Source organism: Cervus canadensis, chromosome 6 (genome assembly GCF_019320065.1).
Source record: "Cervus canadensis isolate Bull #8, Minnesota chromosome 6, ASM1932006v1, whole genome shotgun sequence".
In the NCBI taxonomy this organism is placed as follows: Eukaryota; Metazoa; Chordata; class Mammalia; order Artiodactyla; family Cervidae; genus Cervus; species Cervus canadensis.
Window position 1 is genome coordinate 78,653,131 of NC_057391.1, and position 21,562 is coordinate 78,674,692.

General features: G+C 47.2%; 1 protein-coding gene across 15 annotated transcripts in view; it reads left to right on the top strand.

Moving 5' to 3' along the window:
- RGS6 (regulator of G protein signaling 6) overlaps positions 1–21,562 on the top strand; it is a 589,904-nt gene that overhangs the window by 540,743 nt on the left and 27,599 nt on the right. For all 15 annotated transcript variants that reach the window (XR_006270116.1, XM_043472448.1, XM_043472452.1 and 12 more), the window contains exon 15: positions 4,744–4,930. Coding sequence is in view for 14 of the 15 variants with exons in the window: in XM_043472448.1 (XP_043328383.1) it covers positions 4,744–4,930 (187 nt within the window). In the remaining variant the exon portion in view is untranslated. The remainder of the gene's footprint in view (positions 1–4,743; positions 4,931–21,562) is intronic.

The following is a 21,562-nucleotide window of genomic DNA, read 5'->3' on the forward strand; positions in this document are numbered from 1 at the left end:
ACCTTTGCCCCCTCTCTTGCACACAAATCTTTTTTTTTTTTTGGTTGTGCCGAGAGGCATGCAGGATCTTAGTTCATGCAGGATCTTAGTTCCCAGACCAGGGGTCGAACCCACGCCCCCTGCCGTGGAAGCGCAGGGTCTCAACCACCGGATCACCAGGGAAGTCCTACCACCTGCACAAGTCTTCATCCTCCCTGACTTGACCACCACTGCCGCTCGGCAGGGCACGAGTTAAAAATCAAAACCCGCAGCCGAGAGCGTCCCCCGTACATTTTTTATGAGCTGTAACGTCTCCTGAGAGAACGTGGTTGTTCTTCTAACCTGCAGATTGATTATCCTGGTTCCACACAGTGTCAGCTGAAGGGAGAAGCAATTAAAGAGAGCGCAGGAGTGTTAGCAGTTTGTCTTGGAGTGCTCCAGCCTCCCAGTTGCCCCGAGTCCTAGGAAGACCCCAGGAGGTGGGCCAGGCCCCGTGGGCTTCCCCGAGAACCCAACACATGGTTCATGGGAAGAGAGGTGCTCACACGGCACTCGGACAACCTGTGGCATTTCGGCCACTGCCCTGTGAAACATCACTCAGCTCGGGTGGTGCTGCTGGTGGTGAGACTCCAGCCCAAGCAGAGACTAAGTAAAGTGACAACAGTTGTTCCTGAGTCTCTGTTGACCAGCAGAGGGCATAGAAACCCTTCGTTCTGCGTGGAATTGGCTTTTCCCTGGGAACAAACGAAAAGCTGGGTTTTTCTAACACATGACAGTCCTAGTTGATGAAAAGATAGGTAAGCAAGAAACCAGGGCCTGGCCAGACCTCCTGGAAGGACGGAGTGCCCCCCGATGCTTCATGGTTCCCCTTGTTGCAGCCAGCCTTGAGGAGGAGACCCTGTTCCATGTCAGCACCCCGGCCCCGCGGGAGACAGAGGCCTGGGGCAGCCCTGGACGGCCCTCAAGTCCCACCCACAGCTGCTCGGTCCAGGGGGGCGTCTGAGCCCAGGCTGCCTCCCCGAGAAGGCCAGTTGCCCCCGGCATTCCTAAGCCAGTGACACAGATCGGATGTCAGCCCTGGGCTGCCTCCCTCACCTTTGCCAACTCTGGCAAAGCAGGACAGGTGGTTTCCCTGGCACCCACGCACCCTCCTGGCCTGACAGTCATGACAGCCCTTCGGCCACCAGAAGTCACGCGGCTTATGCAGGGTGGGCGGGTCTGGGGTTGCTGACAGTCTCCTCCCCGCCGGCGTCCTGGAGGAGCAGCGGTACCTGCGGGCTTGTGATAAGAGCAGGACCGCACAGGCCTCAGTGGGCCTCCCATCCGTCTGCAAGAGATGGGCAAGGGGCGCTTCTAGGGCTCTTTCGAGGGGAGGGGGCCGGGCAGCCGGGGCTCAGAGACCTCAGCTCAGGCCCATGGGCTCACAGATGGCTGATACAAACCAAGCCTGTGAAAGTGAAAGTTGCTCAGTCATGTCCGACTCTTTGTGACCCCACGGACTATACAGTCCATGGAATTCTCCAGGCCAGAATACTGGAGTGGGTGGGTAGCCTTTCCCTTCTCCAGGGGATCTTCCCAACCCAGGGATCGAACCCAGTTCTCCCACGTTGTGGGTGGATTCTTTACCAGCTAAGCCACAAGGGAAACCAAGCCTGTACTGAATTTCAAACTGGCACAAAGCTTCTTCAAAGCCGGTGATGAGAAACACATATGGAATGTCAGGATGGTGTTGTGACAGCATTTTTACTGTCACCTGAGAGAGAGAAGGCAAGTCATCTCCAAGGCAGACGGAAGGCCGAGAGGGTCCCCATGCGTGCAGGGAGAGAAGACTGCTGTTTGGGGGTTGTCATCCCTCTTCCTCTTAGTCCTCCCCCTCCCCTTCCACCCCCTCCAGCATGCCTGTTGTTTCTTTTACACTTTATTTTTAATTCTTGGTTTTATCTGATAAAGGGAACCTTTTAATTTTTTGTGTAAAAGTTGATTAAATTTGATTCAGAAATTCCCCTTCCCACCTGCCCCAGACTCCTCTATACCCAGCTGAGTGATGTGCATTAATGTGGCTCCCAACTCATTCTGCTGGAAGGACTGCTGAGGCCTCAGGAACCATGGGCAGCCTGCGGCTTTCAGAAGCTGCAGGGTCCTCGGGGCCCCCCAGAGCTCCGTCTCAGAGCCAACTGAGACAAGGGACAGAAGGTGGCGCCCACATGACCCCGACTGAGGCATCAGGAAATCGCCCGGGCGTCATCATTTGTGTGAGAAATTGCAGAGTCCGGTAGGCTTGGGATGGACCCTGGCCCAAAGGAGTTGCTTCCAGCCCAGGACTCAGCCAGAGGTGACTCCCTAGGGCTGCCAGGGACTCACCAAGCTTCACATCAGCCCTCCTTCCAGGCCTTTGAAAAACCAACACTAGCTCCCCTCTTTAGAGCCGATTTCCTAAATTTTACCTGCCCATCAAACATGGTCCTCTGGGAGAAGAAAACCTTTGTAGGTTCTGTGACCACCAGCTGACCATTTTCACTTGAAAGCACTTGGCCACCTCCTTCATTTCATGGCAGACCTTGGTGGGAGTGGCAGGGGGGTGGTGGGCAGAGAGACGGAGGGAGCCTTAGGGAGTGGCCAGCGGGGTGGAGGAGACCTCCCGGCTGAGCTTCAAGGACCCATCTGAACAACTGAACAGTTAACAACCCCCTTTGAACTCTGGCCACCCCCCACCCCCCACCAATCTGGACTCTGGTTAAAGACTGGCTGCTGGCTACTGTTTCCCTCTCCCTGGGTAGCCAGAGAACATGATTACGAAAGACCTGACGTGAGCAGAAAGATAGAGGGCTGGTGTTAAAGGGCAAGTGAGGCCAATGGCAGTGGCAGGAGCCCCAGGCCCTAACCACCCAGGCTCCCCCAGACCTGTGGTCACCATGCGGCTGCCCCTAGAGCACCCACCCACAGGGCCTGAGAGCATTTCGGAGTGACACCGGGATGGGACGTGCCCAGACCCGTCCACATACCCCTCCGCCTGCTCTGTACCCACTGCGCCGGGAGGAGAGAGAGGCCCAGAAAGATACAGTGATGCCAAGAGGGCGCCACAGCTGGGCGCCCTCACCTTCCGGTTGAGTGAAGCCGGCAAGGCTCCTCCCTGCCTCTTGGTCTTGGCGAGGGAACCATGAGGGTTTTCTTTAGCGAGATCATCAGAATCCCAAATGGTAAATCAGCGGGAGAGTTGGAGCTCATGGAGCTCGTGTCTCTCACACACACAGACCCACAAGCAGAGACCCCGCCCCCGCCCCCGCCCCCCAGCCGTCTCTCCTGGTGGAAATGAAGCTGCATTACCCGAGTTGGCCACTGGGTGGCACCTTTAGGCCATGCACGTGGCTCCACACACCTCTCTGAACAGCAACAGAAAAACATGCTTAACCTTAAAAAAAAAAAAAAAAAAAAGTCCCTCTTACTTTGGGTGAAATTCGATGACAGATTGAATGCACCTTCCTCCGTGTCATGGTTCAGCTTCTCTTGTTCCTGCCCTTTCGTTGCCTTGAGTATGTGTGATTCCCGCGGCTGCAGGAACCACACAGCCAGGGACCTGTCCTCTCCTCTCGTTGATGGGGAAACTGGCCTGTTTTGTTCACAGGACACAAAATGTGCCACCCAGACCTGAGTCCTGCTGAAATCCCTCTCCAGGGTTGCCTTGGGAACCATCGTCACGACCCAGGGAGCTGTTGTCCAAGCTTTGGCCCTGGCTGCTGCTGTTCTCAGCAGAAAAGAGCTCACAGCACCCGCCCAGCCCTCCAGCACCATGCAGATGCTGAGGGATTCATGAAAGGCAAATATAGTCGTGAGCAGAAGGCTTCTCTCTCCAGCAGTCTCTGGAGAATCTTTTGTAGAGGGATCCCCGATATATGTCCCTTCAGCTTTGTTCCAGATGAACCCACCTACAATCCATCAGACATTTATTGGGCACCTGTGCTGTGCTGAGTCGCTCAGTTGTGTCCAACTCTGCAAGCCCGTGGACAGAGAAGCCTGGCGGGCTACAGTCCAAGCCCAGTCCTTGCCTGGATTCTCCAGGCAAGAATGCTGGAGTGGGCTGCCATGCCCTCCTCCAGGGAACATGCCGAACACCATGCCCACATTGATCCTGCAAATAGACTGTTTCTCCATCAACGGCGTGTATGCTTGGGTCCTCCCAGCTCAAATATTCTTAATGGCTCCAAGATACTATTGCTTCTGGGGTCTTTCTTTCCTTTGAATACCTCCAACTGATCCCCACCAGATATGCAAAAGGGACTCACATTGTCTGGGTGGTGACTTCTCTGTCAATCAGTGGTTCTCTCCCAAGGGTGAATTTACCTCCCAGAAGACATCCGGTAATGGCCAGAAACTTTCTGGTTGTCACAAGTGCAGAGAGGATGCCCCTGGCATCTGATGGGTCAAACCCAAGGTTGCTGCTACATATCTTTCTATGTACAGGGTGACTCTTCAAAAATTATCCAGCCCAAAATGGCAACAGTACTGAGGTTGAAAAACCATGAGGTAGAGAAAAATCTCTTTTTGGTAACCAGAAGCAAGGCGATCTTCTAACATGCATTTAGTGCAATGATGGAGCACCTTTGTATTCTCAGCAGCCCCTGCAGCCTTCATGACCTGGGACATGGCTACTGAGACAGCTGGGGCACACAGAATGAGTGCCATGCGATGTCAGTTCTGGGACCACGTCCAACAGAGCAGCTACTGACGGAGCCCCTGGAACGAACTGTCCTTGTGCTTCTGTTTCAGGTTCTGGTTGGCAGTCCAAGATCTCAAGAAACAGCCCCTCCAGGATGTGGCCAGGAGGGTGGAAGAAATCTGGCAAGAGTTTCTGGCTCCCGGGGCCCCAAGCGCAATCAACCTGGATTCTCACAGCTATGAGATAACCAGTCAGAATGTCAAGGATGGAGGGAGATACACATTCGAAGATGCCCAGGTTTGCTCATCTCATCAAATAGTTCTGTCCCGAGATGTTCATGTATCAACTCCACCACCCCACTCCTTGAACACACATCCAAGGTTGTATGTAGTTATAATCTCAGCCTTTATTTATGAGGCCATCATTGGGGACCATTCCAGGTGGATGTGCCGTGCAGTTCCAGGAGGACTGCTTTCCTAAATGATTTACGTTATTATGTAGAAATAGACATTTACCATTATGTGTGTGTCTTTTCCAGGAAAATCTCAAAAGTGTTTTACAAAACCCGAAGTCCTATAGTAAGTCATGGTAGAATCTGGAAAGTAGAACACAGCATCAGATGCAAGGTGGGGAGAGTGGGCTGGAGGGCCAGGGGTCAAGACCACGGTCATAACCACTGCCCTGCACTGGTTGGGGGGATTGGGGGGATTGTGACCCCCCAATCCCGCAGTGATGTTTGGGGAGCACGTCTGTATTCCATGCCTTGTGCCATGTGATGAGATACCATCGGGAACAGACCAAAGCCCCTGCCCTTGAGGAAGTTAAAGCCTAGTGGGAGAGAAAGGCAGGGAAAAGGCAATGTCACCAATAAGTGAATGAGCTCTGGGGTGTAAGGAACCCATGGGTTGGCGGGCAGGGGCGTGACGGGGGGACACATGACTCTGCACAGTACAGTTAGCACAGAGATGCTGGCAAAGCTGGTGGAGAAACAGAAGCCACAAACAGCAAGCTTAACTTGAGGGCTGGGAGACGCCATCTCTAGAGATAAACATCAGATCCGTTTCCCACTTCCTGGCCCATAAATTTTGTTTCCTTCCACCATCCCACACCTGGTGACAGGGCTTAAGGTTTTGCTGTGTCTCCTCAACCCTCTTCATTTCTCGCACCTGTGGGGTCCCCAGGTGAGAACTGCCCTCCCACAGACATTATCATCTAACTTGGGAAACTCAGTCACCGGTGCAGATAATGGCATGAGAAGAGAAATGGTGTCCTCGCCATCCCAATTTGCCTTGTTATTTGCTCAGAAGTTCAGAATGGATACACTTAGCAGCCTCCACACCACAACTGTCTTTTCATGTGACCCCCTGGTCATGAATTCCACTGAATGCCTGGGCTAGGTAGATTTGGTTTTGTAGAGTTCAGTGACTTAGCTTTATGAAATCCTGAGTCCCTCACACCCTTTTCAGCTTCAAAGTGAACTACTTAAGTCATGAGAAATCTTTTTTTTTTTTCTGATAGATTTTTGTATGTGTCTGTGTGTGTGTATGTGTACCAAGCACACAGTGACATTATCCTGATGAGGAAAATGATGGAGATGTTTCATAAGTGATGGAGAAGCCCTGTGGGTGATAGAGAATTTCCACGGGTGTTGGAGAAGCTCCATGAGTGATGGAGAAGCTCCACAGGTGATGCAGAAGTCCCCAGACGAACAATCTGAAGCACAATACTCAACTCTCCATCATTCATGAAACATGAGAGAAGGGGTATTTGTCAGAGCCATCATACTCCCTGCCCAGTATTAGCACTCTGAACAAGATGTCAGAAAGGATTTATTTTAATGTTTTATTATTGAAACTTGGGCATTTTTTTATGGAAAAGTAGAAACTTTGTGAACCCTCATCCATCCTGAATAATCATCAATATAATGCCAATCTCATTTTATCTGTGTCCCCACCTACTTTTTCACCGTTAGTTTTAAAACAAATCCAAGACTTAACCTTTCCATCTGTAAATACTTAGATATGTATCTCTAACAGAAACTGACCCTTTGGTCTTAACATTCCCGCAATACCTTAAGAAATTAGTGATTATCTCTTAATATCATCAAATGTCGTGCAAGTGTTCAAGTTCATAGTATTTCCTAAATGCCATTTTGAAATTCTTATTCAAAATCAGAATCCAAATAAGGCCCACACATGTAGATGGCCTTTTCTTTTAAGTATATTGTAATCTACAGGCTCCTTTTATGTTCTCCTCACCCTTGCAGTTTATTTAAGGAAGAAGTTGGGTCTTTTGTGCTGGAGAGATTCCACAGTCTGGATTTTTCTATTTGCAACCTTGTGTTGCTATTTAATGTGTCCTACCATCTGCATTTCCTGTAAATTGCTAGTTTGACTTAGATATTTAATCAGATTTTAGCTTGATTTTTGTGGGCAAGACTACTTCCCAGACTCTGCTGTGCTCCCTTGTCAGAAGGCATATGATGTCTAGTTGTCTCCCTTTGTGGTTTCCGCAGCCATTGATGTTCATAGTTAGATCCATCAGTTAATTAGGGGTTACAAAATGATGTTCTAATCCTGTCATTCTTTCTTCATTTATTAAGTGAAATACAAATAGTCAAATACATCTACCATTTGATTATCTAGTAATACAATTCACATAGGAAAGATGGAATATATGTTTGAATCATTTCCTCTATTTGCCAATTTTAAATATAATGAATAGTTTACTGTCATCTTCCAATGATGACCAATTAGGGTGTTTTTGTGTGTTTTGTAGTATCCTTGTAAACCCATGGGTTTAAGCATATTTGCTATGTTTTAACCCATTTTGTTTATTATTGTTATTGCTGCTTGCCCTGTGCCATCTCTGGCCAGTTGGCTCCTTCTGACATGACCCTGGTAGTCTTTGATGTGATCCAAATATCAGGGAAGCTAAGATGATCCAAGCCCTTCCCCAGACGTGGACTCATCTAGTCCTTCAAGAATCCAAGAATCCCTTGTTCTTCTTAGTGGGAAATACTTTTAGAGACGATAATCTGAGCATTTAGAGGCATTCACTGTTCCTGGGTTGGTCATCATTTTCAGACTTTTCCAGTGGCCAAAACTAGGAAATAGGTGGTGGTTGTTTCTGATGAAAATACATGATGAATCCATACTGATACTTTGCATTCAAATTAAAAACTACAGGGGATTTTATTTAACCTCTTCTTTCTTAGGTCTGTGTCTCCTTTTTCTAGAAACCTGGTTCTCAAAGGCACTGTCAGTGACAGCATTAGTTCTTCATGTCATTTGCATTATCCTACATCACCACAGAGCAGCCTCAGACTCACAGTGCCAACTGGCAGCAGCAGTATAATCGTATCAGTACCACTCAGTCACTGCCTGGTTGCTGGCGCTCGTGGTAAAGAACCCGCCTGCCAGTGCAAGAGACATAAGAGATGTAGGTTCGATCCCTGGGTCGGGAAGATCCCCTGGAGGAGGGCTTGCCAACCCACTCCAGTATTCTGCCTGGAGAATCCCCATGGACAGAGGGGCCTGATGGGCTACAGACCATAGGGTCGCAAAGAGTTTCGCATGTGACTAAAGTGACTTAACACACGCATTCCAAGTGTGGAAGCACCGTAGTTAAGTCAACTGACTATTGAAATTTAGTCAATACTCCTATCAAATATTTCTTGACATTTATATTGTTACTAAGTCAAGAAATACTTGATGGGAAAGCTTGGGAAGTCAGCACATCATGCCTTGATGTGCTTCTGGATATACACCCTCCATTAGCATGGTTCTCTGCCATTTTTCAGGTACTTACTCACAAATATTGGGTTGGCCAAAAAGTTCCTTTGGTTTTCGTTAACATTGTACAGAAAATCTCCAATGAACTTTTTGGCCAACCCAATGTATTGTATCTGCTTACTAAAGTAGACTAGACATGTGGACACCCAAAGAAAGCATTTGTAACCTCCTCATTGTCTGTAAGGACTGCGATTCTGTGACTTCTAGTAAAGAGCTCTTCTTAAACCAGTTTCTCTTTTTAGCACGTCGCATTTTGTTCCTCAAGTGTGTTTTCATCGTAAGTACACCAAGTGCTTCTCACTAGCACTGTGACCTTGGGCAAGCTCCTTAAACTCCCTAAGTCTTCTTCCCTCATCCGTACAGAGATACAGTGGTACCTACACTGTGGAAGGGGGATTAGGTGAAATAAAACATGTCAACAACTAACAGTGTCTGGTCCACAGTAAGAGTCTGCAATGTTATTTTATTAATGTCATTAATATTCTTTTCTTATACTTTTATATTAACAGATTTGGTTTAAAAAAATTCAAATAATTGTATGTAACCTTAGTACCCAGAGATAACCCCTATTCTAGTATTTTTTTCTCTCTCAGTTTCTGTGTACAGAGTGGCTATGCAAATAGGTTGATTCTGTAGCCTGCCATTTACACTAAACTAGGAGTTGGTTTAAAAGGCTGAATTTCTTCTGTGAATGGCCAGTTTAAATTTTGAGCTTTGTAGGTTGTATAGTCTATATTACTACTACCCAGTTCTGCCATACCAAAACAGCTACACTGTCACAGTGTAACAGTGGAAAATACATAAATAAGTGGGCATGGCTGTGTTGAAAACCTTTATTTTTGGACTCTGAAAGCTCATGAAACATTATGCTTCTTTTGATTTTTCTCAGCCACTTAAAAATATAAAAACTATTCTTAGGACATAAAGTCTGAAGGACATAAAGAAGTAGATGGGGGGCCAGAGTTTGAGACCACTGTGCTGAATAATATATCATGAAAATCATTGAAACATTTCAAGAAATCCAGAAAGATAGAAGATGACTGGTTGGGAGCCATTAGTCTTTCATTTATATGGGAGAGAAGGATAGAGGAGACTTGGTGTAGTAACAGTAACCACCAATCTCCATGAATGTTTCTGCATCGGGGTTGAGTATTACAGAGCCCGCGACCGAGGGAAGTCAGTCGGTAAGGACCGTGATCCTCACCCTGCAGGGCCAGCACTGCTGCCTGCACCAGCCGCACAGGTGTGACTTCAGGGTTTCCAGGTAAAGGGGAGAGGGCTAAAATGCAGCCAGAACTTGCTCTCAGATCTCCCAACTTGCCAGTCAGTTCTGCTCCTCAGATAGCACTGCCCCTGGGTTATAAGAGGGCTGGTTGTCATGCAGAGAGCTGGAGAAACGCTGGTCCCCAGAGAAAATCCCCACCTGGGGAGCAGGCTCTGATCCTAGCCACGTGCTCCGTCTAGGCCTGTAGGACTGTTCCTGTAAGCCCTTTACGCTTGTCGCGGCCACTCAGTTTGCCCATCTGAGAAGTGGAAATGATGACACCTGAGCCCTTTGGAACACCTCCCTCCCTTCTCCCATGGGGATCAGGAGCCACCCAATAGTGGTCAAAGAGCCGATAAACACGTGAGTATCTGGGGTCAGTAGCTGGAGTGAAGGCTGAGCCACATTTATGAATTCATTTGAAATGGGCCCCAGGGGATGGGGTGTAAGCTCTCTCTGAGGGTTTTGTTTTTTCATGTGACCACAGGCATTGTTACAGCAAAGTTAATTGCCTGTGTTTGCTTCCTGTGGAAATATCCCACAAGATGCCCTGTCAGCATGGGCCCAGCATTTGCACTTGTGTTTTGCCTATCCATTTGGCTTCTTTGAAAATTTGGGCCAAAATCAAATCTTCCATAAAGGTCTGTGGGCTGTGACCATAGCCCTCAGCTGTTTGCTGTGTTGTTCCAATTTCACAGATTTAGCTTCGTGAGGGGAGAAAAAGAAGAAAAATGAGCCATGTTTTTTTTTTTATAGACTCAGTTCTTTATGCTAGTTTGAGTTCTGTCCTCAATACTGGGGCATTTGGAGAGTTACATTGCCACCCACTTGCCTTGTGGTCTCAGGCAAGGATCTTGATGTTTTGTGTCTTAGTTTTCTCATCTGTAAAATGGGGATGATGTCTTCTCTAAGCCCTCTAAGGGTTTTTGAGAAATCAAATGAGCCAATAGCCCTGAAAACTCTTTGAATAAGTGCTATATAGTGTGAACTCACAGAAATTAATAGCTTTAGTATTCCCTGAGGTCTCAAAATTCCAAGGTAGATCTAAACTCCCAAGAAGATGCCTGCTCTTGGAAGGAGTTCCTTGTTGGGAAATGCAAAAATAAAAGGTATGTAGGAGCCAGGTCTGGGGAACCTTGGGTGTATTCCTAAGGAATTTGAATTTTCTCGCCCTGAAGACAGTAGGAAAGCATTGAAGGCTTAGAGCTGAAAGAGGAGGAATTAAATGGTGGTAGGCAGAGCAAGAGGAGTGGAGAGAGACCTGAATCTCGGGGCTTGTTGTCTGAAGCACTGCTGGTGGGTTTCAAGGAGAGAATGAAACCACAGAAGTATCATGAGCCTAAGGCTTCCTCTTAGGGCATTCACCTCTTCCCAGAGCCTCCACAGGCAGCAGAAGGCAGGCGGGAGTCAGCTGGCTGGCACAGGGGCTACCTGGCTTCAGTTTTAAGTCTCAGAATATCTGAGGATGTTGAAGCCTGGCTTGGAGAATTTTGAGCATTACTTTACTAACGTGTAAGATGAGTGCAATTGTGCAGTAGTGAACATTCTTTGGCATTGCCTTTCTTTGGGATTGGAATGAAAACTGACCTTTTCCAGTCCTGTGGCCACTGCTGAGTTTTCCAAATTTGCTGGCATATTGAGTGCAGCACTTTCACAGTATCATCTTTTAAGATTTGAAATAACTCAACTGGAATTCCATCACCTTTACTATCTTTGTTCATAGTGATGTTTCCTAAGGCCTACTTGACTTTGCATTCTAGGATGTCTGGCTCTAGGTGAGTGATCACACCATTGTGATTAGCTGGGTTGTGAAGATCTTTTTTGTATACTTCTGTGTTTTCTTGCCACCTCTTCTTAATATCATCTGCTTCTGTTGGGTCCATACCATTTCTGCCCTTTATTGTGCCCATCTTCGCATGAAATGTTCCCTTGGTATCTCTAATTTTCTTGAAGAGATCTCTAGTCTTTCCCATTCTATTGCTTTCTTGTATTTCTTTGCATTGATCACTGAGGAAGGCTTTCTCATCTCTCCTTGTTATTTTTTGGAGCTCTGCATTCAGATGAGTATATCTTTCCTTTTCTCCTTTGCCTTTTGCTTCTCTTCTTTTCTCAGCTATTTGTAAGGCCTCCTCAGACAGCCATTTAGCCTTTTTGCATTTCTTTTTCTTGGGGATGGTCTTGATCCCTGCCTCCTGTACAATGTCATGAACTTCCGTCCATAGTTCTTCAGGCACTCAGTCTATCAGATCTTCATGAACTTCCAGATGTTCAAGCTGGATTTAGAAGAGGCAGAGGAACCAGAGATCAAATTGCCAACATTTGTTGGATCATTGAAAAAGCAAGAGAGTTCCAGAAAAACATCTACTTCTGCTTTATTGACTACACCAAAGCCTTTGACCATGTGGATCACCACAAACTGTGAAAAATTCTTCAAGAGATGGAAATACCAGACCACCTGACCTGACTCTTGAGAAACCTGTATGCAGGTCAGGAAGCAAAGGTTAGAACAGGACATGGAACAACAGACTGGTTCCAAATCAGGAAAGGAGTACGTCAAGGCTATATATTATCACCCTGCTTATTTAACTTATATGTGGAGTACATCATTAGAAATGCTGGGCTGGATGAAACACTAGCTGGAATCAAGATTACTGGGAGAAATATCAATATCCTCAGATATGCAGATGACACCACCCTTATTGCAGAAAGCGAAGAACTAAAGAGCCTCTTGATGAAAGTGAAAGAGGAGAGTGAAAAAGTTGGCTTAAAACTCAACATTCAGAAAACAAAGATCATGGCATCTGGTCCCATCACTTCATGGCAAATAGATGGGGAAACAGTGGGAACAGTGACAGACTTTATTTTGGGGGGCTCCGAGATCACTGAAGATGGTCACTGCAGCCATGAAATTAAAAGACACTTGCTTCTTGGAAGAAAAGTTATGACCAACCTAGACAGCATATTAAAAAGCAGAGACATTACTTTGCCAACAAAGGTCCATCTAGTCAAAGCTATGGTTTTTCCAGTAGTCATGTATGGATGTGAGAGTCGGAGTATAAAGAAAGCTAAGGGCCAAAGAATTTATGCTTTTGAACTGTGGTTTTGGAGAAGACTCTTGAGAGTCCCTTGGACTGCAAGGAGATCCAAACAGTCCATCCTAAAGGAAATCAGTCCTGAATATTCACTGGAAGGACTGATGTTGAAGCTGAAACTCCAATATTTTGGCCACGTGTTGCAAAGAACTGATTCATTTGAAAACACCCTGATGCTGGGAAAGATTGAAGGCAGGAGGAGGAGGAGACAACAGAGGATGAGATGGACCATCACCAACTCAATGGACATGAGTTTGAGTAAACTCCAGGAGTTGGTGATGGACGGGGAGGTTTGGCATGCTGCAGTCCAAGGCGTCGCAGAGTCGGACACGATTGAGCTACTGAACTGAACTGAACTGATCTGAGGATGTTCCAAGAACTGTGTCACTGGATCCATTGAGTCACTTGTCCATCTCCCCATCCATCCATTTCATGAACATTCATTCTCCCATTTGAGTTGGGAGACCTTGACCTGTGGGTTGTGAAGTTCTACACCTAGGGAAACAGCAAAGGATATAAGGGGCCTGGATGACTTTTCGCCACTGGGCACAGCTTGTCCAAGAGCACATCATTCTTTACAAACCAAATGAAACAAACCTAAGAAAATGCTGCATTGAGATTGGGTTGGATTGGAAATCTGTCCATCAGATGGATTGGCAGTTGAATCTGATGGACCAATCCAGCCTGTTGACTTTAGTCCCTGCAGGTTCCCATGTAGGTTTCCTAGGTGTTCAAGCCCCTCTGCCTCCCTGACCTGCAGTAGCTACTGAGATGCCCCATCTAGACCTACAGTGTCTAGGCTTCCAGCACCTCTGGATTTGAAGTTCTTCACTGGGAGCAGCCAATTGGTCTTCCTTGCCTTCTATAAATCCCTATGACACTAAAATAATGCTCTGCAAAGTTGTGGTTTAGAAAAACTTTTTTCTTGACAACTTGGTCCGGAATGATAACAAACTCAGCTGTACCTATCATCAAAAAAAAAGTCAATTTGTTCCTTGGCTTTCCATTTGGAAAAATCTTGCCACACAACCTCAGACAGAACATATAGGAGGTGATCAATGAATATCAGTTGAATTCAATTTCTCCAATAAGCCAATTCAGCAAAACTTGGAATATCTACTAAGGGTCAGATGTTCTAGACTCTGGGAATATACAGATAAGTAGGCTTTTCTCTTAAGCAGACCCCAATCTAAGTTACCGAAACTCTACTTGGCCATCATCCATGCATAGAAAGATCAAAGAGCAACCTCAAGGTCAAAATGAGGTCAGAGTGATATAAGAGCTGAGAAATACACCATCAAGTTACACCCACCATGAGCAGACAAGAAGCCTCGAGCCTGGAGTCTCTATTCTTACCTAAATGTAGATGTTTAGAAGCAACTTGATTAAGGAATGAAAGTCTTCTAACGTTTGTTTTGTTCAAATGTCAGAGCCCAGGGAGCCCAGGTTTACATTTGCCCCAGATGACTCAGAAGCAGACGTCTTCCTAGCTTGGTGAAGGCTGTTAATCTTTGCCCCAGTGGTGGAAGTGGTGGCATTGTGTGCCAGCATCACAAGACTGCCCCCAAGTTTCCTGATATTAATCCTCATTTGGAGGACACGTCCTGGTAGACTTCCCGTGCCAGACATATTTTAATAAAACATGCTATGGAACTGCTTACTCCAGGAATTACTCATTTTATTCTGTGGGTGGTTTTATTTTAGGGAGATGAACAGCAGAGGGAGGCATGCATTTTGAAAAGAACAAATCAGTTGTTTGTGAGAGGATTCTGTTTATTACCACACAGAAGAGTAGTTCCTGAAGAGAAGGCGTCAGAGAACCAAATTCCAAAATTTCTTTGTTGATGCTTCAGAGCAGAGATCTCCTGCACCAAACCCCATGCCCTTGAAGAGGAGAAGGAAACATTTGTCTAAGTTAATACCCATGGTATTCGGGTAGGTGAAAGAAAATATGCAAAGCTGCCTTTGAAGCTACTCTTATCTAAGAACAGGGATTGAGCAGCATCAAAATACTGTGCCCTTTGGCCAGTTAAATTGAACATGTTTATAAGGATGCTTTGCAGGGTAAAAGCAAAAGATAATTCACTCTTACACTCTCTTAGGGCTTAAATGTTGCATTCCGTGTAAACAGTGGCTCACACATCCTGCTTAGAAGGATAAAGAAATCCAAATGGGGGCTTCTCATTTAAGATCCACAGGACCCTAGAATATTTTTTTAAAAAAGAATTTACATATATTGATACATATACATATGTATGTATACATGTATGGGGCTTCCCAGGGGCACTAGTGGTAAAGAATCCGCCTACCAAAGTAGGAGACATAATGAGTCACAGGTTCCATCCCTGGGTTGGGAAAATCCCCTGGAGAAGGACATGGCAATTCACTCCAGTATTCTTGCCTGGAGAATCCTATGGACAGAGGAACCTGGCGAGCTACAGTCTATAGGATCGCAAAGCATCAAATAGGACTGAAGCGACTTAGCACACACATGTATATATGTATAACTGAATCACTTTGCTATGCATCAAAAATTAACACAACACTGAAAATCAACTCCATTTCAGTTTAAAAAGAGAAAAAAAAAAACATGGGGAAGAAAAGATTCACAGTATCCTGGGATGATTGTCCAAAGCCGCATCCTGAGGACAACAGGCTACTATCTTTCACTGAAGTGGTTGTTCACATGGCCGTGGAGTCTTTTCTGTTTATTAAGCAGATAATAATTTAGGATCCCCGTCAATTCCCTACCCTGGTGCAGTCTCACCCTCTGTCCTCCTGCAGGACCCATGATGAGAAAAGTGTTCATTTTCCCTAGACTTCAGCTAGCCAGGTGTAAGGTCTGAAGGCCTTTGGCTTAAGATATCCTCTTGGAAGATGAGACTCAAGGATCTCCTGGGTGACTTTCTGTGACACAGACTTGCTGCCTTTGACTTCCCAGGGGCCTGATCAGCACTCAGAGCTTTGCCAGGCTGGCCCTTCCTGCGGGTGCAGAAGGCAAGTTGGATACGATCTGTGAGGTGAGAAACCAGAGCCTGTGTCACCCTGGGTGACTCAGCCGTTGTTGTCACCACAAGTGGGGCTGGGGAACAGTTCCCAAAAGAGAATGGTGAGCAGTGACTGCATCCACCCCTGGGGTGACTCAGATGAAAGCTTGAGAGGAGGCCCCCAACGTTTCCGCTGACCACACGTTGAGGACTTTGTCTCAGCCACACAACCTGGCTCCCCCGAAACCCCAGCTGAAGGACCATGAGCAGCAGCAGGTGCCAAGGGGAGAGTGTGAGCTTTGGGGGCATCACAGAACACTGGGCTCAAATCCTGACTCTGCTCAGGCAAGGCACTCAAATGTGTAGGGCTTTAGTGTCCTCATCTGTAAAAGGGAACTGCTTAAACCTAAACACCAATTCTGAGCAAATAACAACAGCAATGAAAGTAAGACCACGTTCCTCCTTCCCCAGAAATCTTATGGTCTTTGGTCTCCTCCCCCACGTCCTCTCTGGCAAGGACAGTCCCATCACGAAAGCCAGTTATCATCATTCCTTCGCTTGTGTACAGTTTTTGTAAAGGGTTCCCCTCTATTTCCTTGGCTAACTGTGTGCTTGGTGGGGCTGGGAAAAGCCGAGTGGGGACCTGAATCCAAGCCTTTGACCACCAGCCTGGTCCCCCTTCCAGCATCTCACACAGCATCACCACATCATGCACCACAATCTTATCTTCCTTCAAGGGACCACAAGGGACTCAACAGTGCCCAAAGTCTGGATGTTGTTCCAGGAAGTGTGGATGTGGAAGACAGAGATGAAGAAAGAAAAATAGGACACTTGAAAATCCCAAGAAGGGCTCTTGGCAGCTGTGCAGTGCTCCAGCTGAGCGGCCTCCCACTCCAGGAGGATGCTCTAAAGCTGGGGAATGAGATCGTAACTGTCTCAGGAACCCATAGCCAAAAAGAGGACATAAGGGTGTTCTTAAGTCGTCCAACTGCTCCAGCATGCTTGGGGCCCAAGGTCTGGGCATGTGTCTGCTTACCTTCCCCAGCGCTTGTGAGGGCCACTGTGTTTTGTCTAAAAACAAAGGAGCTTTCCAGCTGAAGACTCTCCCTGCAAAACATTGATTTGTAGCAGGTGTGGTTCTGAGACATTGAGACACTGCTCACTCCCTCCACCTCCTGCATGTGTCTTGACTCCACTGATTCTAGTCATCTTGAGTTTTGGGGGGTTTTCTGTTTTCTTTCTCTCCGTTGCTTTCTTTCCTGAAAGAATCTTTCTTTTTGAGTACCCTTGATTTATAAGATTATATTAGTTTCAGGTGTACAACATAGCGATTCAATGTTTTTATAGATTATACTCCCTTTAAAGGTTTTATAAAATGTTGCCCATAGTTCCAGTTGGTTTTGCTTCTGCCTTAGCATCTCAGGTATGCAAAGCTCCTGTCCCAGGGCCGAGCCCAAGTAGGGAAATGAGGATGGAGGATCTCATCAGGGTGATAGCCCTGTCCTAGCATTGTCACCCACCACAGGGGTGTGATCCCCTCCCCCACTGAGAATTGTGGCTGAGATGTTCGGCCTGACCTAGGGCCTTAGAGCGTCAGTTTCTCAACCAGTGAGACTGAGCCTCTCCCTGTCTGGAGCAGGAGCCTCCCCACATGGCAGGAAGGCAGATGTGGACCCTGGTAGTTCTGCTTGTTCATAGTTAACTCAATCATTTCTTTTTTTAGAGAGAGAGGGAACAAGGGAGGGAGGGGTCTAGGGAGGGAAGAAGGAAGAAAGGAAGGAGAAATAAAGGGGCAGAGAGGAAGGGGATGAGGGAAGGAGGAAGGGAGGAAAATAAGATAAGAAAAAGCAAGGAAGAGAAATGCACACGTCTCTCTCTCCTGCCCCTTGGGAATTCTCTGGGTGGGGGCTCACTGGTTTTGCCAGCAGCTCCCCTGCTCTTAGCAGATCCTGGATATACATTTTCCTTAAGGCTGGTTGTCTGCAAAGCAGGGGAAACAAACCAGAACCCCTCATAAATCAGTCGGGGTCACTGCCAAGAGCTTTGTACACTTGCTGTCCCTGGCAGTGATAAACTCATTGCATCTGGGAACCGGCCAAAGACCCTGAGTCCTATCTTAGTTCTCATTCCCAGAAAAAAAACCTCAGCACTCCGTTCCCCCACCCCCCTGTTTACTGTCTTTGTGTTTCTTAGAAAAATCTGGCGAGGAGGAAGGAACAGAATTCCATAAGTGCAGCAAAGGCTGCACTTCTCCGCTTCTTTGCTTGGGGGAGGAGAGGAGGGCAGAGGAGAGTCCTGGGTCCATAGACTGTGGGGAAGGAGGCCCAGGCCAGAGGGGCCTGAAGCCACAGTAGGGAGCATGAGGGATCTGCGACTTTGATTCCATTTTGCTCGGACCATGACTTCCACCTGCTGTTGTTGTTTTGTGGTTGTTCCCTCACAGGGCAATCTGAGATGGTCATCGTGATGGCCAAGAGCTAGCAACAGGGTTGGCAGAGTGAGGCCACCTTATGCAGCCCACCTCCAACAGACCGTGTTCTCTTTACTGACTCCCCACACGGTCCCTGCCTTGGCCCTGGCCTTGGCAACAAATTGTCAAGATGCCATGTGACATTAGGACAAGAGCAGAGCCCAAACTGTTCCTCTGACCCACATTGACCCTCACCCCTGAAGAGGGGACCACTGTCTGCTGCGCCTTCCTCCTCAGCATCATCATCCTCCTTTCTCTGATTGACCAGACCAGGAACTGGGAGACACTTCCTGTCTCCTCAGCTCTTCCTGCCATGACGAGGCTCTTTCTGGTTGTTGGACCAGCATTCCCCGCCTCTGGCAGGGGAGTTCATCTTCAATTTTACCCATTCACAGCACCTTGAACCTGAACTTCTTCCTTGTAGCCCTTAGCTCAATTAGTCATGCACACCCTTGTACAATGAAATCTAAGTTTTATGGCAGAGAGGACCTCTTTTGTCTTGGTCATGCTGTGATCTCAATGCCTGACACAATGCCTGGCACCTAGGAAATGCTCAACAAATATTTTGGGGAACAAATACTGAGTCATCTGTTTTATCCTGTTCTTTCTCAATTGACAAATTCTTTCTTTCAATGGCTTTTCTTGCCTATGATGAGTTGGAAGAATTAGCTGGATTGGGGGTGAAATTTGTTCTCAAGGCCAGAAGGGTTGGGCTAGGAGAGGTTTCCTTACTCCTCTTGGGGCAGAAGCAGGTATTTTGTGAGATATGCCTGGGCATTTAGATTCTTCTGACAAGTCAGAGCAACAAGCAGGGAGCTGTGGCCTTGGAGAGGGTTTTGGAGAAGGTCCAGGCCTGAGGGACAGGCCTCTCCAGATGACTCAGGAGCCACCTGGTTCTGCTGGCCAGACAGAAGCCATGCCTGAGACAAGAAGAAGGAGCCGGTGGGCCATTTTGCTCTGAGTTAGCATTTGTACCTTGTTGTTCAGTCGCCCAGTTGTGTTCCACTCCAGGAGCCCATGGACTGCAGCACCCCAGACTTCCCTGTCCTTCACCATCTCCTGGAGTTTGCTCCAACTGCTGTCTACTGAGTCAATGATGCCATCCAACCATCTCATCCTCTGTCACCCCCTTCTCCTCTTGCCCTCAATCTTCCTAGCCTCAGGGTCTTTTGTAATGAATCAGCTCTTTCCATCAGGTGGCCAAAGTATTGGAGCTTCAGTATCAGTCCTTCCAATGAATATTCAGGGTTGATTTCCTTTAGGATTGACTGGTTTGATCTCATTGCAGCCCAGGGGACTCTCCAGAGTCTTCTCCATTCATACCTTAGATGTAAATGTTAGGCCACTTTAAAGAGACAACAAATGCAAAGACCCTGATGTCTCTCAGTCTGGGCTCTGAGACAATTAGGGCTAATCAAGATGCCCACATAGGGACTTCCTCTGAGTTGAATGAGTTCCTCTGTCTCCTTCCATACAGAGAGCAGAAACTGATCATAAACCAAAACAAGTATGGAGCCTGTAAACTTGCTCGGTATCGGCAAGCTCAGACCAGTGTTTTGGTGAACCAAACAGCTGCATAAATTCCGCTAACATTTAACCCCACACTGGACGCTATGCACATATAAGAGATTAAAAACACATTGTTCCCACAAGGAACTTCAACTAGAGTGGGCTGGATTTTTGTCTTAAATTTGTAGAAAAACACTCAGCAACACGTGTTCTCATGAAGCTTATTAACTCAGAACATATCTGGACCATCAAAGTAGATTCAGATCGAAGCCAGTGCTTCATTTCTCTTGGCTCCTTGCAGTGGTCCCATTCCCATGAAGAGTGCTGCACCCTGCTTTTGTAAATATGGGATCATCTGCATAAGAATGAAGCTGGTGCCCAAACAGGTCCACATGTGGTCCCTCTTAAGATGGCCAGAGAGGGACCCACATGGCACCAAGTTGATGGTTGCTTTCTGCCTCCGCTTTTTTTTTCTTTTTTTCTTTTTTTTTGGCAGTGCTGAGTCTTATTTGCTGCACGGGGGCTTTCCCTAATTGTGAGCGGGCAGTTCTCTGTAGTTGAGATAGGCTGGATTCTCTTGGGGTGGCTTCTCTCACTGCAGGGCACAGTACGCTCTGTTGTGTGGGCTTCAGTAGTTGTGGTGCACAGGCTTACTTGCCCTGCAGCGTGTGGAGTCTTCCCGGAACAGGGATCAAACCTGTGTCCCCTGTATTGGCAGGTGGATTCTTAACCACTGGACCATCAGGGGAGTCCATGCCTTCACTTTTTTTGGAGATGGGTAGGGAGAGAGTCTTAGCAAGCCCTTGATGTAACCCAGCTTCCTCTGGGATGTACCAGCATCTCTAAAATGGCCAGGTACCTCTACAGGGTGCCCCCAACGGAGGAAAGGTCTCTACCTCACCCATCCTCTGGGAGAATACCCGAGGAAGAGGTCCTTAATGACCAGTCCAGCCTCTCCACTGAGCATCCTCTCCACTGCCCAGCTCTCCATTCCTCCAAGCCCTGGGGCCCTTATCCAGAATCACAGGATGGACAAGGAGCATACACCAGAGAAGATGCTTCCCCACTCAATGATCCCACCCTCCCTAGGGAAAGCCCACCCTCCTTTTAACAGGTCCTCTCTTGGGACAACCAGGCTTTTCCGTGTAGCTGTGCTACCTTACATTTCAACTGATAAATAACGCTTTTTCAATCGATAAGCTCCCTCTTGTAATGAACCTGGCTTTCCCTGTCCTTAATGAGGACAGACCTATTAGAAAGGGATCACAAGGCTACAGGAATTAGCTGAAAGTCAAGGGTAAAATCCATTGCCATGGCCAGAATGTAATGGCTCTAGGAGCCCAGGAGGGCACCATGCCCCACCATGCCCACAAGACCCCATGATCTGGCTCTAAGAGTACTCTTCCAGGATGGGGTGGTGGCCCTGACGTGCATTAACTAACCCAATTGCATCATTGCCTGTGGACTACTTTTTTAGTTAATCTTTTTGAGATACTTTTAGATTCACAGGCACTTATAAGAAATACTATAGAGACATACCATTTACCCAGCTTCTCCTAACAGTAACATCTGCAAAAACTATAGTACAGTATCATGGCCATGATGTTGACATTGCTATATCCCCTGAGTTTATCAGATTTCCCAATTTTGCTTGTACTCATATGTACGTGTGTGTGTGTGTGAGGTTCTATACAACTCTGTCCCATGTGTAAGATGTGTCAAGATACAGAACTAGCCTTTCACCAAAGAACCCTTCCTATTGTCTGTTCTAACCACACCTCTCTCCCCTCCTTGCCCCTCTCCCATCCCTGAA